General features: G+C 41.0%; 1 protein-coding gene across 3 annotated transcripts in view; it reads right to left on the bottom strand.

The window, feature by feature from the left end:
- The window catches only part of LOC129724417 (dmX-like protein 2), a 129164-nt gene that overhangs the window by 84417 nt on the left and 24526 nt on the right, over positions 1-20221 (bottom strand). For 2 of the 3 annotated variants that reach the window (XM_055679298.1, XM_055679297.1), the window contains exons 2-6: positions 6093-6310; positions 5882-6027; positions 5619-5819; positions 1278-5425; positions 601-687 (exon numbers count right to left, since the gene is read on the bottom strand). In XM_055679298.1, the coding sequence (XP_055535273.1) occupies positions 601-687; positions 1278-5425; positions 5619-5819; positions 5882-6027; positions 6093-6310 (4800 nt within the window). The remainder of the gene's footprint in view (positions 1-600; positions 688-1277; positions 5426-5618; positions 5820-5881; positions 6028-6092; positions 6311-20221) is intronic. The other variant, XM_055679299.1, reaches the window with a different exon arrangement.

Genomic DNA, 20221 nt, shown 5'->3' on the forward strand with positions numbered 1-20221 from the left:
AGTAATGTATACAGAATGTAAAGTAGTGCTTTCTTCATGATACCAAGTTTAGTTAAAGTGTCTATTTGCAAGAATATATTGGGAACAAAGCATTTAAGTTCAAAATATAAAAGTGCTATTTGCTCGAACAACCAATTTTGCAAATGTTACAAATATGCGATTATGGGCAGTATAACGGGGTTAAAAATATAACATTGAAACACAAACCGTACAGAACAAAACTACAAACTTTCCCTAAAATTAAAAACTGAAATTTCTGAAAATAACCATTCTGTCTGGAAAACAATTCATAAAATTAAATATATAATAACATGTCACTATGACAGAAACGTTTTGAAGTGAATTCATTTCAGATTATATTTAAATTAATATAAACTAACTGCTAATTACCATTATGTGAAAACATGCTAACTTGTGGATACTCAATTATGTCAAATGACGATGCTTGCGTAGATTTTTTCATTCAAACATTTATTTGGTTAACAAAAGGTCTATGTAAGCTACAAAGCGCAAAAGATTTTCATAGGAAAAGTAATAGATTGTAATTCAACAATAAAATAAATATAGATTGAAATGGGCAAAAATAAAATTAATCCGCACCTGTGTCGTCGATCCTCTCGCTTCAAGAGGACTAACAGTGCCTGCCGGACAGCTAACAGAAAGGGTGCGAGATCTAGACCAACCACGCTGTAAACACGTAACCGAAAAAGAGTAGATAATACACGAAGAATGAAATGGATAATGGTAAGTTATGGTATTTTTTGTGTATAAGTTTCAATTTCTTTAAATAATTGAAAAAATAGAGGTTTGCTTTCCTGAAGACATGTTGTACAATATTTCAAACACTTCTTGATTTTTTTTGTTCACAATACAAATGATGCAAGTGTTAAAATTGAATTACCTTTCAATCCCATGTAAATAAATCACGTACATCAATTTTTTTGCATCATTATAAATTTTAATTAACTTTTAGATCTCCATGAACTATTTTTTTTTGTAGCGGAACAATATAAACACTAAACAAGAATACATAAAGGATGCATTCGTTGCATTTTTATCATGAAAAGGGTTAAAATGCGCGACAAGAATGAGTAAGTTGATTAGAACAAAATGGACAATGGAACAAGATAAAATCCAACATGTGCATAACAGGAAATAAACCAGAAAAAATGTGATGTATTTCAAACCACACACGTTTGGCTATGTGTATCGCAATTCGCTAGAGCAAACTCACTGCTACTATGTCTATGCTACGGAATCCAATGATTAATATATACCTGTCTGTTGAGGCTCTCTTCGTCACATCCTCCGCCACGTACGCTGTATGATCCACTGATACAACGCACTAAATGAGCCAAAATAGCCTTCACCCAACGTATCTTACCCGAGTTGAGTAATTCCATCAGTTGTTTCGGATGGTATTGTGGTAAAACAGGGCAGGCTATACGAGATGCTTCGAAAAGTCCGTAATCAGTCATGTAATCATGAATTGGTTGTTGTTGATCATTTATACTATTGGTTATATGGCCCGTGCTGTGTGATCCTTGTTTCCTTTTTTTACCATCGTTAGAAAGCATTTGTAGATTGATAGAGCTAACACGTGACAACACCGGCATCGATGAAACATTTGCTAAGCGCCTTTGGGTGTTTTCTTGAGCAAGTGAGCGAAGATCTTCATCTTTTAGATATCGATTATCATAGAGATCTTCAATATCCATATGGTTGATTGCGTTCAGTTGCGGTTTCCACTGTGAGTAAACATGCATTTCTGAATCCATGCCTGCTACAAAAATGCCATCTCGCACCCAGGAAATTTGCATGGGCAAAGGCGGTAAGCTGTCTGCAGTCCGGAGTTCAATCTGTCGTAACTTCATCCATCTTATTTCATCATTGAAATGGGGTTGCGCTAACGAGCTTGCTTTACGCAACAATGGACGATTTGATGACTGTGATTCTTTCATTGCTTTCATATTGGACTGAGCCAGATCACTAGATACAGGTGTAAAAAGCATAATTTTACTGCCAACCGCAACGGTCAGAATGTGTGATCCGTCTTCCTGAGAGACCCAGTCAAGTTGAACCAGATGCTTCTGCGTTAAAGGACAAGTATTACCATGCTCCGTGATACTTTTTCTTAATGACTGAAGAGTACTAAAACTTGGAACGGCAAGCAGACTAGAACCGGATTTTACATGACCCTCAGGAGTAACATCTCCATTACGTGCAGAACGGTTATCGTCGTGGGATAATGTTTGTAACATTTGATTTAGCCTCTGTTTTTTCTGCAATGTTTTATTGTCGTACAAATAACTGAGATCCAAATGCGGATCTACTTGTATTCTAGGTAAATGAATGTTTTTTAGGTGAATAGTATCCTCAAGAACCCACTCACTTCCACCGGTGCTTTCACATTCATAAATGGCTACACACAAATTCACATAGCGTGTTTCCGGATCACTACTTTTCGTTGGTCTAGTGAAAGATTTCCCATACTTATAAGCACAAGCAATTCGCCCCGAATATGCAGCGCTTATGTGCAGTAGCTGGCCATTCACATCGATAGTCGACTCTTGATCTTTCCGTATCATCTCCCATTCGCACCATTCGTAGGTGAATCGAACCTTTTCATTTTCATTTTTGAAAACTTTACATTTCCAAAACCGCACGGTCGAATCGGAACAAGCTGTCACAATGATGTATGGAGCGAAGCAAGCTGGATAAATCGACGATGAGCTTAGATGGCCAGCTGCTGGAGCTGCATGAATAACATCAACTCCATCCGGTAAAGGTAACTCCTGAGTACAAACTTTCGTTGTTGAAATATTCACATGTGGACTGTGATTGGTAGGTATCTTTACATCCTCCGGATTTTGAATACCTGCCATCGAAGCTCGGTGGATAAATTCTGGATCATCTAAATCCTGCACGAGATTACTGTCAGGAACATACATCATGCTGCTGCTCATCTCATCAGGTGCAGTAGGTTGGGATGCGATGACTATTCGCCACATGTGGATAGTTGTTCCGTTTTGGGTACGCTCTAGCACGACCAAATAAAACGGTTCTTCGAATTGCGCATTTCTCTGCAAATCAACCATCGCACCCATCTGTCCATCCATCAAACCAGCATGTTTGGCATCATTCCCAATGATGAGAGGTTCATCTGAGCGCTCCCCAGTAATGAGTTGTTCTTGAAAAACATGCAACAACTGAGTGTTTTGCCAATCATGTGATGCATCGTCGATCGCATCTAATTGGATTATACAACCTGGCCGCGCTGTTGATTGTTGCGACACAATCTTGATCTTATCATGCAATGCCGAATGAGTTCCTGGCAGTTGATCTAATGATGATTCCGTCGAAAGAGACACCATGGAATCCAATCGACGGAAGCGTCTTTCGGAGCTGGATATCTCTGCTAACAACGTTCGTGCATCAATAACAGCTTGATAGACTCGAAGACTTTCACCGTCGCTAGCAACAAAACAAGCAGATGGAGAGTTGCTCAAATTGCCCAATGTTGTACTTGGCAGCAGCGTAGGTATCCATGCTACATTGCTAAAGGCGGAAATTTCTGGTGAATTAATACGCGCTAGCTCACTAACACCCCCAGATTGGGACAGTGGACCAACAGCATCAACACGCCAAAGAATCAACTCAGAACAAAAACCGGACGGCGTACAAACATCTTTTGAACGGTGCAATTTTAAATCTGAACCGTCCGCAGTGCGTTTAACGTTTGTGTTCGGGATGTCCGGTATATTATGATGTGATGTTGTAAGCAGTAATGGTAATACTGGGTGACATGTTATATCATTCACGCGGAATCGATGGCCTGAGGCACGTGAAGCATGACCGATACTTAACACTTGCGAAAATTTACTTCTATCAGCAAATGTAAGCTGCCACAAATTTAACGTTCCATTTGAATGTTTGGTCACCATAGATATTGTGGGAGAAGGTGGAGCGGTAAGAATATCAGTTTGCTCTCCCATATGTTCATTTCCCATCGAATCAGCTTCATGTTTATTGCCTGTATTATACTGTGCTTCACCAACGTTTCCCTCGTTTTTGTCTTCGTTCATTTCGTTTTCTTCTTGAACACTAGGTAATGAAGTCACAATATCACTGCCAATATCTGGTGCATTACTTCCAGTACTATTAGTCGGTTTAGGTCCACGTACAATCATATCTCGAAAACCAAGGTTTCCGCTAGTGTTATAAAGTGCAACTGTGGTGGACATTGACATTGCATCGCCCAACGGGAAAGCGGATGGAATCCTGGTAGAAAATGAAACCTGTGCTTGTCGAAATGATCCTGGGTGGTATTCGTCTAACCATTCGACAACCCATATCAGATAGCTGCCATCGATTGGATGAATAGAAAAGAGTAAATCTGGATTGTGATGCCAGTCCCGCAAAAGACACTCGATTTTCATGTCCAGTGAATCTGTTACGTGAATGTTACCATCGTTAACAAGCGAGTTGATTGATGTTGTATTCGATAACGAATGTTGACTAGGAAGTCCTGCATGCGAAGCTCCTCCAACTGAATGAGAACGATTAGTTGGATAAGCCGGGTGCTCATCGCTATTGCTTTCTTCTTGCGATAACATGTTTTTTATCTTCGGACGTCGCTTATTTTCATCATTACCTTGTTCCTCCTCGTGCAATCCGTCAGAGTGACTTTCACTGTTTGGTCCAGATATTAAATCTTCCTTCTCAATAACTTTTCTAGTAATTTCCTGTAGAATACTTTCTGCTTGCAGCGAGAAATGCATCTCCTTGTTGTTTAGCCAATGCAAAATAAAACTGGGTTGTGTTGAAGGATCGTTGGTTTGCATTGATGGCACAAGTGGGATATCGGTTTCCGCATTTATGGATGCGGCTAGATGGAAATGTAATCCTGGAGTCATGCCAGTTCCATGGTATCCATAGGAGTGAAAATCATGCACACTATAGGTTGAAGGTAACGTTGGTATGGGGGCGTTTCCAAAACCAGCACTTGCACCTGGTCCACCGAATCCTGCACCCATTCCATTAAAACCAGTAGCACCATTATGTTTTGCGTGCCGCCTGATGTGAAAACACGTTTTCATATGCTTCAATCGTTGCATAAAACGATGCTTGTGCCTATGGGTTCTAAACTTTGGGTTCTGTGAGGCTAAAGGATCGAACTGATTCATATTAACCAGCCCATCGTCTGGCAAAACGGTTTCCACCCATACTCTACATATGTTGTCTAAGCAGGAAGTCACCAGCATATTTGATACCGATCCTTTTGGCATATATTTGCTTGTTTTCCGCCATGAAAGATGTGTTACGGCTCTGGGATGAGCAACATATACAAAACCATAACTAGCCTCTGGAATTCCATTTAAACTTTGTGATTGGCTTTGGTCAAAGCTTTTATTCGGAAACAAAACTGTAAAAATTATATTTTATTAGTTCGTATTAACACAAGTACCGTCATAATTCTTGTATCATTTGACTGGCACGTATTTTGAAGGTATATCTACAAAGCATAAAGTGTTAAGAAAAGCTTTCGACAAAAGCAAATAAACGTATGCCAGACAGATGATTTTAAATTCAATCGTTACAGTTTTTGTAATACATACTGTGCTTGTTCTCGTACCACACCTTAACCAGACGATCGCTTTTTCCGGAAGTAGCAAAAAGCGTTCCGTCAGGACTAAAAGCCATATGGTGAACAGCAGATGCAGTATGACATTTCCAAACGCAATCCCATGTAGCGTCCGATTCTTCTTCATTGGTTGGTGTTTTGGGATCGCGATCACCTCCGATTTCAAATTTGACAGCTGAAAAACGAAAAAAATGATGACGAAGGAATATATTTAGCACTATTCTTTTTTGAACATACTGGCAGGTTCATCGTCATCTTGCTTAGATATGCGCTCATGCCACAATTGCAAAACAGTTCCTCCAGTTAATAAGCGAGTTCCTTCTAAATTCCAAGACAATGAGCTAATATTTGATGTAGCTTGTAAGCTTCCAGTTTGAACCCATCTGAAAGTGAAACCATACATTATATACCAATGGGATCGGAGTATCATAATTTCAAAAAAACATACTTATACTCCAATCCATGGGTAGAAGATCGATCATTATGTATTAATGGTGTAGGCTCAAAAATGCACACTTTGTCCTCGTATGCAGCAGCTATTTTACCTGTATCAGTGCTGCAATCAAGCGCAGAAATTCTTATATAGTTATGGACAGCTCCTGGTATGATCTGCACACGTTCGAAATTGCTTGCCAATATGACGATGTTACACCCCGCAGCATATGCCTGTTAGAAGCGTTAAACATAATTCCATAAATAAAGTTTAACTAAAGTTAATATGGTGTGAAAAAATAGTGTCCAAAGAACCATAACATATAATCTATATGCATATCAAAAAACCTCTAGTTTCAAAACAACATGAAATGATTTGATTTCCTCAATGCATTTTTTAGTTATCGGAGGAGCTTTATTCATTGTCATTAATACCATCCATTGAACCAGATCTTGGTTTTCTGTTACCGCTTTTTTTGATATACGGGGCTACTTGAAATTTGGTAAGTCGATAACTTTACTAAAAATCTATTCGTTTCTCATATTTGGCCATCAGCTTTACTACCCCTCTTCGCATATCCGTCCCATATCGATGTTCAAAGATTTTGACTTTTTTGTGGGAATCTGTTTATAATCATCTCAAGCTTTGAAAAAATGATAAAACAGTAAACTTTGTTCGTGAAATATGGAAAATCAAAACCCGTTTGTGTTGTCCCTTGCCGAAAATATTCGCATAACAGTCACGTTCATTCTATTGATCGTGGGGGGCTAACTGATGTCCTAAAGTGTCCCCTTTTGAACCATACTATGCAATGGAAATGCTTATTATTCTGAATTAAACTTTAATCATACTCATTTTACACAATAAATTTAATAATTCACTTGCATGTCGCGCTATTTGCATATTACTTACTCGTTTTATCACATATATATTAGGGTGGGAAATCGTTATATGAAAAAAACGAAACTTGATAGCAGAAAGCCAGAACCAAGTTTTTTTGTTCTATTTGGGGCCCCAAACAATCCTAACTTTATCGGAAGTCGATTGGTTTTGTCTCCGCTTGGCGCATTGCATTTCAAATTTATATGGAGATTTGTAAGGAAAAAACAACTTTTATGCATTTTTCATTCTAAACAGCTTAAAATGACTCAAACCATAGGTTTCATAACTTCAAATGGTAGGTTTTTTTTACGCCTAACAACTTGGCCGAAGACACTAAAGAGCTAGGGTGTCCCAAAAAATACTAGAGCTGTTCAGAGTTGAGTATGTCGAAATTTATGTTGCAAATCATTTTTTCTGCGAACACTGCCAGTGCACCGGCGTCAATAAGATTTCCATCAGAAGTAATCTTTGAAACACGTTGTAGATTCTTTCTACGCCTAGAATATTGACCTAAATTTGTTTGCTTGGTCCAGCTGAGTGTACAAACTCGTAACGACAGGTTACTTCTGATGGAAAACCTACTGACGCCGGTACATTGGTAATGTTGGCAGAAAACAAGATTTTCTGCATTTAAATCGACATACTCAACTTTGATCAGCTATAGCTCTTCTTAGAGACATTCTAGCTCTTCAGTGTCCTTTGCAAAGTTGTAAGGTATCTAAAATACTATACTTTAACATAATGAAGTGCATTGTTAGAGCATTATTGAGCTCTCCAGGAAGGTAAATGCAAAAAAGTAGGTTTTCCCATATAAATTTTCATACAAATTTGAAATACATATATATGTATATATATATATATATATATATATATATATATATATATATATATATATATATATATATATATATATATATATATATATATATATATATATATATATATATATATATATATATATATATATATATATATATATATATATAATTTTAATTTAAGGAGTAAATGTAGTAATGAAGATAGAAAATTAAACTAACTGAAAATATGATTGTAGAAACTACGAAAAATATAGTTCAGCAGGTGGGACTCGAACCCACAACTTCCAATCTCCGGTCAGATGTGTTCCCGTTACACCACCGCAGAACGTTAAAGACGTAGTTCTAGAATCGAGTTTTGTATCGCTTATCCAATTCTCGCACTTCGTACATTTACTCAGTAGAGACTATTATTTATAGCTGGCTATTGTTTCAACACCCTCAGTGGAAGTTGGAATGACTTCTCAGTGTGAGAGATAGAAACGTGCCAGTAAGTTGCCATATATATATATGGGGCAGATGGGTTGGAAAACCCATTTGCGCGAGGTGGCATCCAGCGGTCTCCGCCTAGAAAAGTGGAGACGGATGCAGTGAAGGTCGCCTGCGAAGACGGTAAAGGCAGTACGCCTACCGGATCTACGCAAGACATCGCGGTGGCTGGTCCACAGCTATTAAAGGCGGTCGGAAGACAGCGGGACACGCTACCGAGGGTAGTGGCCCTGTCTGAGCAGCTCGATGCTATAATCGAGTTTGCGAAAAGTCGCAGCAATACAACGAAGTACTTGAAGCAGGCCCTCTACATGCTTCGGTCCTCCATCGATGCTGCGAAAAAGGAGCATGCCGAGCTCGAAATGAAAGCTGCGGCTGCGGAGAAAGAGGAGACGAAGGTGACCGAGCTGGCGACGAAGTCGGTCCAAACGGACGCCAGCACAGTCCCCGGGAGAGACGGCCCCCGTGGGCACCAAGAAGCGTTTAATCGCAAACAGCCCTCAGACCGGTGTAGGAGTGGCGCAAGCAACGCTCACGGTGGCAGCCAAGGAGCAGAAGGCTCCTGGTAACCCGTGGGTAACGGTTCCGGGAAGGAGTAGGAACCAAAAAGTGGTGGCCAAAAAACCGCACCCGGTTACAAATCCTGCGACGAAGAAAGTTAAAAATAAGGGCGACGCACTCATCCTTGAGACAGAAGAGTCGAAGTACTCGGAAGTCCTTAAGGCAATGAGAGGCGATGCGAAGCTCAAAGATCTGGGGGCAGATGTGCGTAGCATCCGCCGATCCCGCAAGGGAGAAATGATCGTCGAGCTCCGCAAGGAAGCCAGAAACAAGGGCCCAGCCTATCGGGCATTGGCCCAAGAGGCGCTTGGAGATAGAGTGCAGGTTCGGGCACTCACGTCGCAGGTAACCCTACAACTTAAATACCTGGACGAAGTCACCAAGGCATGCGAAGTCGTGGATGCCCTCAAGGAGCAGTGCGAAGTGGTTGTGGCACCAGAGGCAGTTCGACTGCGCAAAGGCCCAGTAGGAACCCAGACCGCCACTGTCAGGCTTCCGTCAGTAGACGCAAACCAGGCGCTAAAGGTAGCGAGGCTCAAAGTGGGCTGGTCAATGTGCCCACTCAGCATCTACCAGCCGCCGGAGGTCTGCTTTCGATGCTTCGAGCAAGGACACAAGTCCTTTAGCTGCAAGGGGCCTGACAGGAGCTCCCTATGCAGGCGGTGCGGTGCTGCAGGCCACAAAAGCAAAGACTGCGGAGAGCCCCCGAAGTGCTTGGCGTGCGCCGGGAAGCGTGACGCAAAGCACATAATGGGAGGCCCGAGGTGCACGGCCGGTAAGCCGACTAGCAAGCCACGGGCGTGAGAGTGACACAGCTAAATTTGAACCACTGCTTCGCGGCTCAGCAACTGCTATACCAAGCAGTCTCTGAGTCGTTGTCGGACATCGCCATAATCTCGGACCCCTACCGAATTCCTTCCGCAAACGGTAACTGGATTTCGGACGGGTCCGGTATGGCGGCAATATGGACGACGGCAGGTTCCCGGTTCAAGAGATAGTGTCAACTTCAAACGAAGGATACGCGGTTGCCAAGGTGAACGGAGTGTACTACTGCAGCTGCTATGCTCCGCCTCGTTGGTCTACCGAGCAGTTCGCAAGGATGATCGACCGAGCCACCGGGGAGCTGATCGGTCTATCACCGTTGGTAGTGGCGGGCGACTTCAACGCATGGGCAACTGAGTGGGGAAGTCGACGCACAAACCAGAGAGGCCGGATCCTGTTGGAGGCTTGGGCGAAGCTCAACATAGATCTGGCCAACGTCGGCTTGAAGAGCACCTTCAGTAGAAACGGCGCGGAGTTGATCATCGATGTGACATTCTGTAGTCCAGGATTGATCACGAACTGGAGGGTAGACGATGGCTACACTCATAGCGACCATCTGGCGGTCTGTTATAGCGTAGACTGTAAAACGAGACCGCATGTGGCGAGTAGAATTAACACTCCAGCTCCTCGCGGGTGGAGGATATCACACTTCAACGAAGAGGTATTTGCGGAAGCAATTAGACTAGAACACGAGGCGAGCAGAATTCGTAACCTGAGCGCTGATCAACTTGTTGCATTACTTTCGCGGGCGTGCGACGCCACTATGCCTAGGAACCGCCAGCCTAGGCATGGAAGGCCACCAGTCTACTGGTGGACCGACGCGATAGCGGACCTCCGCAGAGCGTGTCTTCAAGCGGGAAGAAGGATTCAACGTGCGCGAACCGACGAAGAAAGGGAAGATCGTCGAGGGGCATTCAGTTTCGCAAGAGCAGCGCTTAAGAGAGCAATAAAAGCTAGTAAACGTGCGTGCTTCGAAAGACTGTGCGCTAGTGCCAACACTAACCCGTGGGGTAACGCCTATAGGATGGTGATGGCCAAGACTAAGGGTGCGATGTCGCCCGCAGAAAAATCACCAGCGATGCTTGAGCGGATCATAGAGGGACTCTTTCCACGCCACGAGCCAAATCCTTGGCCTCCGGCTGGCGAGTCACTTCACCGACGTTCCAGTATCTCAAACTCAGACCAGAGGTGGTCGGCCAACCTGCCGAACACCCAATATATGAGTGACGGCGTTAGCCGTGCCGAGGCAGAGGAGGCGGAAACGGTTACGAATGAGGAACTCATCGCGATCGCCAACTCCCTGAAGGTGAGCAAGGCACCGGGATTGGATGGGATTCCGAATCTGGCTGTGAAGAAGGCCATCAAAGAGGCCCCCAGACTATTCCGGGAAGTCATGCAGAAGTGCCTGGATGACTGTACATTCCCAGAGAGATGGAAGCGACCGAAGCTGGTCTTATTGCCGAAGACAGGGAAACCACCTGGTGACCCGTCGGCATACAGACCGATATGTCTGCTCGATACGGCGGGTAAGGTGCTCGAGAAGGTTATTCTCAATAGACTGGTTAGGTACACCGAAAGTGCAAACGGTCTGTCGAGTAACCAGTTCGGCTTCCGAAAAGGCAAGTCTACGGTGGATGCTATTCTGTCCGTCTCAATAGTGTTAGCTGGGATTCCATAGCCCACTCGCTTCGGAAACTAGACATTCCGGTGTCTTTGTACAGGATTCTGGAAAATTATTTCCAGAATTGTGTGCTAGTTTACAGCACAGTCGAGGGTCAAAAATGTGTCCCAATTACCGCAGGGGTTCCACAAGGTTCCATCCTGGGCCCGGTACTGTGGAATATCATGTACGATGAAGTGCTGAAACTAAAGCTCCCCCAAGGGGTTGTGATCGTTGGGTTTGCGGACGACATCACACTTGAGGTCTACGGCGAGTCGATCGAGGAGGTTGAGTTGACGGCTTCGCACTCTATAAGCGTCGTCGAGGACTGGATGCGCTCCAAAAAACTGGAGCTGGCGCATCATAAGACGGAGATTTCAGTTGTCAATAACCGCAAGTCGAAGCAACAGGCGTTGATCAGTGTCGGGAATTGCACCATCGCCTCTAAGCGCTCCCTGAAGCTGCTGGGGGTGATGATCGATGACAAGCTCGCCTTCGGGAGCCATGTCGAATATGCCTGTAAGAGGGCTTCAATGGCTATTGCAGCATTACCTCGCATGATGTTCAATAGCTCAGCAGTGTACGGCAGCAAGCGGAAACTTCTAGCTAGCGTGACTTCGTCCATACTGAGATACGGCGGGCCAGTGTGGTCCAAAGCACTAGGTACTAGTAAACATCGAAGTTAGTTGGAAAGTACCTACAGGCTCATGTGCTTGAGGGTTGCGAGCGCGTATCGAACTGTGTCATACGACGCAATCTGCGTCCTGTCCGGCATGATGCCTATTAGCATAGCCATTAAGGAGGACGTAGAATGCTTCGATCAACGTGACACAAGGGGCATATGAGGTACCAGAAGATCATTCTCGATGATCAGATGGCAGCAGGAGTGGTCCAATTCCGCGAAGGGTAGATGGACGCATCGACTTATTCCGGATGTATCCGGATGGGTCGGGAGGCGCCATGGAGAAGTGAACTTCCATCTGACACAGATTCTGTCAGGCCATGGTTGCTTTAGGCAGTATCTACACAGATTCGGGCATGCGGGGTCCCCCATGTGTCCCGAGTGCGCGGAAGCGGAAGAGACTGCTGAGCATGTCTTCTTCGTGTGCCCTCGTTTTGTGCATGCGCGGAGCGACATGATGGTAGTGAGCGAACCAGACACCACTCCGGACAACCTAGTTCGGAGGATGTGTGAAGACCCAAACATTTGGAAGGCGGTTTGTACAGCCGCCTCTCAAATAGTTTTAGAATTGCAAAACAGGCGACAGGTTGACCACCGACACGCCAGTGTTAGCTAACGGCCAGTCTCCAGGTTAGTTAGCTAAGTTAGCAAAAAGACCTAAAGAACCAAGAAGGTGCACAGAGTACAAAAGCCGCTCCCCGAAGCAATACCTAGCGGTGGTCCCGGGGAGTATTATGGGCTGGAGACTGAAGGGGTTTTAGTGGGTCCGGTCACTGATTCAAACCAACCCCACACTCCCTGAGGTTGGTCACCTCAGGGGTTTGGATGCAAATTTCCCCTTCACCTGAAACAAACAAACAAAAAAAAAAAAAAAAAAATATATATATATATATATATATATATATATATATATATATATATATATATATATATATATATATATATATATATATATATATATATATATATATATATATATATATATATATATATATATATATATATATATATATATATATATATATATATATATATATATATATATATATATATATATATATATATATATATATATATATATATATATATATATATATATATATATATATATATATATATATATATATATATATATATATATATATATATATATATATATATATATATATATATATATATATATATATATATATATATATATATATATATATATATATATATATATATATATATATATATATATATATATATATATATATATATATATACGTTACACCACGACCGACCGGCCTAGGCGCACCCGGAGCCGAGACGTCAGCAAAAACCCAGCTGAGGCCCGTAGCAACAAGCGGAGGAACCAAACCAGCAACGAAACCATAAATTGACAATCGATGACGACTGCAGGATTCGATCGAACCACGCGGACAAAGGCTGCATCAGAATTGAACCACCGGAGGAACGACGAGTCAGCGGATTTAGTTTATTTAAGCTTTCTAGATTTAATTTTCAATTCAGTCTTGTGTGTAATTCAGTAGTGATCGGACATTAAAGTGTTAATCGTAGTAATAAAGTTTTTTTTAGTTCCCGCGATAAATCACGGCATAATTGGCGCAGTCTCAAGGCCAAGTGGTTAGACAAAGTGAACAGTGTTAACAGAGTGAATATCTAGTATCACAGTCACCGAGTTCTACAAAGAGGAACAGCCCACGTCTATGGCAGACAACTGATACACCCAGCAAGAACAACCCCTGAGTGAACATCAAGGACTTGCGGATATCAGAGGACCGATCCCGCCATTTGGAAACCTACCCCATCCATCCGTCACTTCACACCAAGACTCCAGGAGATGAAAGCAGTAATCTTCCTGTAAGTAACCACAATCATTTTTCTAAGATTAACACAAACAAAACCATACTAATTCAGAGGTGCGAGCCCCCACCAGCGGTAAGCGGACACCTGAAATATCACAAAGTGAAAAAACAAAACTAACAACTAACCGTGAAAGTGCAGTGTAAGTGAATACTGACAACAAATCTATACGCAATACAAAGCAAACGAAGTTAATTTATTATAATGGCCGAGCGCGACTTAATGATCTCACCAGATCTCGCAGCCCCAGAACTTTATGAAGAAGAGCCACAACCAGCTCCTCAACCAGCCCCACAACCGGCAATCACAATTGAGGGTTTACTTCAGCACATAAGAAGTTTAACCCAGAACCAAAATGAGTTGATTGAACAACTCAGAAATTTAAAAGAGAAGGCGGATGATCCTTTTATGCAATTCAGGACTCCAGACCCAATCAAAAATCTAACAACATTTAGTGGAAATAAAAAAGAGACCCATGCATGGCTGGAAGACGCGGAAAATACTCTCGAACTTTTTAGAAGATACCGAGATGAACCAGTGTATAGCCAATTAGTCAGGGCAGTGAAAAATAAAATTACGGGCGAAGCCAAAGAGATTTTGATCGCTGCTGGCAACCCGAACAGCTGGCTAGAAATTAAAGAGGTGATTTTGAATTCCTACGGGGATAGACGTGACCTTACGTCACACATCCAATCATTATTCTACATAACACAAGGGATAAAGACAATTCCTGAGTATTATAATAAAATCAAAACCATCGACACCGCTATCAAATCGACAGCAGCGACGATGGAAGATTATCAGAATGCAACTAAGGCAATAAACAATTTAGTAAGCTTGATGACGCTTACTAGATTCATAGATGGCCTCACAGACGAATTGTCTATGCATGTGAGGAGCTATCGACCAAAAACATTGAAAGAAGCCTACGCTATAACAACGCAATACGCGAATGCCGCGTACAGGCAAAAATTTAACAAACATTCCAGTTCAACCTCTAACAATTCATTCAATTCAAAACCGTTTTCAAATTCCAACAACGGTAATCAGACGAATACAAAACCCAACTACACGAACAACAACAACAACAGCAACAACAAGCACGGTAACACGTTCAACGCGAAACCGAACGGATCAGGGAAATTTAAAACCCCTAGAGGTCCACCGGTGGACGACGACGTTTCAATGAAAACCGCAAAGTCCCGTACGGAGGTGAACAACCACGAAACCAAACCAAAACAAGAAAGCGAATTCAGCAAAAACTACGAGGATGAGTACGACACCTCTAATCAGCTGGAGGAATCAGCTATGAACTCGGAAGACGATGATTACTTCGTCGACGAGGAGTTAAATTTTCACGTGGTAGAAGAGCCACGTCGAAAAATATAAAAAGCGATAACAATTTTGTACCTTATATAATAATTCAAACCTCGAAAGGTGAGATGAAATTTTTGATCGACACGGGAGCGAACAAAAATTATATTTCACCCGAGCACGTAAACATTGAAAATTGCAGAACTGAGAATGGAATCAGGGTAACGAATATAAGGGGAACACATAAAATAAACAAATCAGCTTCTTTTGATCCATTTCAGATCAAGAAGAAATTGAAATTTTATATTTTTAAATTCCACAAGTTTTTCGATGGATTAATAGGTTACGAGTCATTAAGAGACTTAAATGCTCGAATCGACATTCGTAATAATTCCTTGAAAATCGGACGAAAAACAATAAAAATGCAAAAAAAAATTCCCTGAAGAGCAAGCAATTAACATAAATGAACAAGAATTTCAGTACATCGCACTGAAAACCAAAAAGAACGGTGATTTCATAATAGCGAATGAAAAGAAATACAATTCATTCACTATTTTACCTGGTATCTACAGAAGCAGCAATAATAAAGCTTTTGTAGCGATTCAAAATTTCTCAAAATCTTCACAAGAAATAAATTCGAGTGGAATCGAAATGGATGAGGATCCGTTCGATTTAACCGAATTGCCAAAGCAAATAAACATGACAAACTATACCTTTCGTGACGACCACATGAATAGGGAAGAAAAACAAGCCCTTGAAACGGTGATCGACCAATACAAAGATGTTTTATACGTGGAGTCCGACAAACTGTCATTCACACACAAAATAAGACATAAAATTCGAACGGTAGATAGTATCCCAGTCCATACGAAATCATATAAATATCCCTACGTTTATGAAAGCGAAGTACAAAAGCAAGTTAAAAAGATGCTAAACGATGGAATTATAAGAGAATCAATCTCACCATACACCTCACCCGTATGGATAGTCCCGAAAAAGGCAGATGCATCTGGTCACAAGAAATTTCGTTTAGTGATCGACTACAGAAAGCTAAATGAAAAAACTATCAACGACAAGTACCCCATACCCGAGATTACCGACATCTTGGATAAACTGGGAAGGGCTACATATTTCTCAACTATTGATTTAGTTTCTGGCTTCCACCAGATCCAGCTGGCAGAAGAAGACACAGAGAAAACAGCATTTTCTGTGAACGGAGGAAAGTACGAGTTTACTCGCATGCCATTTGGGTTGAAAAACGCCCCGGCAACTTTTCAAAGGGTAATGGACTGTATACTAAGGGATTTAATTGGAGTATGTTGTTTCGTCTATATGGACGATATAATCATATTTTCCAGTTCACTTCAGGAACACAAGAAAAATTTAGCACAAGTTCTAAAAAGACTTAAAGAAGCTAGACTAAAAATTCAGCTAGACAAGTGCGAATTTTTTAAAAAAGAAACGCAGTTTCTAGGTCATACTGTCTCTGAAGATGGAGTAAGACCAAACAGTGACAAAATAGAAATCATAAAAAAATGGCCAATCCCTAAAACAGAAAAAGAAGTTCGTCAATTCTTAGGAACGCTAGGCTATTATAGGAGATTTATAAAAGACTTCGCTAAAATAGTGAAACCGTTGACAGCACTTCTTAGAAAAGACGCGGAGTTTGAGATAACACCCGAAATAAACGCATGCTTCGAAAAGTGTAAACAAATTCTAACGCTAGATCCTGTGTTAATTTACCCCGATTTCAGCAAGGAATTTATTCTTACTACCGATGCAAGCGATTATGCAATAGGGGCAGTACTGTCGCAAGGGCCCGCAGGCAATGACAGACCCATAGCATACGCATCGCGAACTTTAAGTAAAACAGAGGAACGATACTCAACAACGGAAAAGGAATTTTTGGCAATCGTTTGGGCGGTCAAACATTTCAGACCGTATCTATACAGACGGAAATTCAAAATGTTTACAGATCACCAACCACTTACCTTCTCTATGACTAATGCAAATCACCGAATCATAAGAGGTAAACTGGCTTTAGAAGAATTTGACTACGAATTAATCTATAAACCAGGGAAACAAAACGTCGTCGCAGACGCGTTGTCTCGGATAAACCTAAAAAAACATAATCAATTAAACGCACATTCACAATCATCGATGTCTTTAAACGTGGAACCCTCCGAACGAGAAGAGGAACTTTCAGATGATGAAAGTGACGACATGACAGTACACTCAGCGGATACAAGCGATGATTACTTTATTCCGTGCACTGAGAGACCAATCAACACATTCAGGACCCAAATTATTTTTAAAATCGGAAAAATAGAGATTACGGCATATGAACAGATCTTTCCCAAATTTCACAGGCACATAATAATCAAACAAAGTTATACGGAAGAAGAAATAGTAGAAATATTAAAGCGGACTCTTAACCCCAGAGGTTCAAGTTGCCTCAAAATTCCAATCTCTTTAGTTCAATTAGTTCAAGAAACTTACCGGAAACATTTTTCAACTAATAGCCCCTACAAAGTTTTTATTTCAGAAACCCTTCTAGAGGACATACGCCTAGATGAACAACAGGATGAAATTGTGAGGGAAACTCATAATCGTGGCCACAGAGGAATCAAAGAAAATAAGAACCAGATAATGCAAAAATATTTCTTCCCACAACTTGATCGAAAGATTAAAATTTTGATAGATTCCTGTGATATCTGCAAAAAAGCCAAATATGACAGGAAGCCACCGAATTTGATAAGAAAAAGCATTTTCGGCAATAACCCTTTCGATCGAGTCCACATTGACATATTCTTTTTAAAAGGTCAAAAGTGGCTCACCATAGTCGATTCGTTTTCCAAATTTGCAAATGCCATACCTTTGGAAACTAGAACAATAGTGGACGTAAAAAATGCTATTACAGAACACATTAGACAATTTGGCAGACCGAAGACTATTGTGAGTGACCAGGAACCTTCTTTCAGGTCTATTGATTTCATCGGATTCCTTAACGACCTAGGAGTCGAGTTACATTTCGCGAGTAGTTCAAATTCAAACGGTATTGTAGAACGGTTTCATTCTACCCTAATCGAAATTTATCGAACAAACAAAATTAAATTCAACGATTTGTCTACAAGAGATCAAATTAATATCGCCGTCGATATTTATAACAACAGTTTTCATACCGCTATAAAAAATTTACCGCGTAATTTGGTATTCAATCATTCGGGTTTGACAAACATGGAAGAAATTTCGGAAAAATTTAAAAGCTTGCAATCAGCGGCTAAAATCGAACTGGATAAAAGGAAAGCTAAATATGAACAACAAAATAAAGATAACGAACAACCTGAACAATACAACCCAGGCGATGCTAAATACATTAAAATTTCCCAACGAATAACTAAAGACGTAAACCCTTACAAAATAACTACCATAAAAGAGAATAACGATCTTACATTTAAAGACATCAATGACGTAAAAATACACAAAAACAGAATAAAAAAATAATCGTTTAAATCAATAACTTAACTCTCGTTACAGATTAACTTACATCATCCTAATTCACGGCACAAAATTTAAAGAAATATCATATAATAATGGCATAATTGCCATAAAACTAAAACAAGTTAGGATAAGAAATTCATTCAACTCAACTACTCGGAAGAGCGGAATGAGATCACCCACATCAAACTGGAACACTTAAACAGTCTTCAAGAGATAAAGTTGGACCTGCATCGCTCGAAGAGGACAACAACCATCGGAGGAGGAATTCTCCTCACACTAACCTTTTTCTGCTCTTTTGCAATTTATATCATCAACAGAAGAACCAAATCTAAGGAAGATACCATCCTGAAAATCCATAAGCATGCTGAAACCACCACGGAACCTAAAGGAACCATTGGAAAAGGAGAACCCGCAACCTTACCGAGGCTCGTCCTTTTCGAAAAATCGTCCGAGGACGGACGACAATCTAAGGGGGGAGACGTTACACCACGACCGACCGGCCTAGGCGCACCCGGAGCCGAGACGTCAGCAAAAACCCAGCTGAGGCCCGTAGCAACAAGCGGAGGAACCAAACCAGCAACGAAACCATAAATTGACAATCGATGACGACTGCAGGATTCGATCGAACCACGCGGACAAAGGCTGCATCAGAATTGAACCACCGGAGGAACGACGAGTCAGCGGATTTAGTTTATTTAAGCTTTCTAGATTTAATTTTCAATTCAGTCTTGTGTGTAATTCAGTAGTGATCGGACATTAAAGTGTTAATCGTAGTAATAAAGTTTTTTTTAGTTCCCGCGATAAATCACGGCATAATTTATATATATATATATATATATATATATATATATATATATATATATATATATATATATATATATATATATATATATATATATATATATATATATATATATATATATATATATATATATATATATATATACTTGAAACTTCTTAGCGTTTTGTATCCTCAAACAAATTTGAATTCTTAAACTACGAAAAAAAAATAACGAAAGTTTAAATCTTGTTTTTTTCAATGAAATTATGCAAAGCACTGGCGTAGCGTGAGGGGGCGGAGGGGGCGGTCCGCCCCGGGTGTCCCCCTAGAGGGAAATTTTTTATGCATGTCGCCTTCGAAAGGGTGACATCCGTGAGATTAATCATTTAGGTGGAGGTCGAGTTGAAGTTCTCGAAAATTTAAAAATTTTTCGAAAATGGGTAGATTTAGTGCAATTGAAAACGAGCGGGCTAACTCTCGCCATTTTTAATAACAAGGTGATTTAACTGCAATATAGTGGGGGTGACACCCAGAGGGAAAGGGGTGACACCCAAATTTTCCGCCCCGGGTGTCACCCGGTCACGCTACGCTACTGATGCAGAGATTAACAAAAAATAAACCAGAGCGAAACTTGGTGTTTTATTTACTCAAGACTCTTCAGCGTTTTTTTTTTTTTTTTTTTTTTTTTTTTTTTAAGGGGGGATTTGTTAGTAGCTTAAGTATTTATGATAAATATTAGTAAATAATGAGTATGTGTGTCCAATCACA

The sequence above is a fragment of the Wyeomyia smithii genome, chromosome 2 (genome assembly GCF_029784165.1).
Source record: "Wyeomyia smithii strain HCP4-BCI-WySm-NY-G18 chromosome 2, ASM2978416v1, whole genome shotgun sequence".
Classification (NCBI taxonomy): Eukaryota; Metazoa; Arthropoda; class Insecta; order Diptera; family Culicidae; genus Wyeomyia; species Wyeomyia smithii.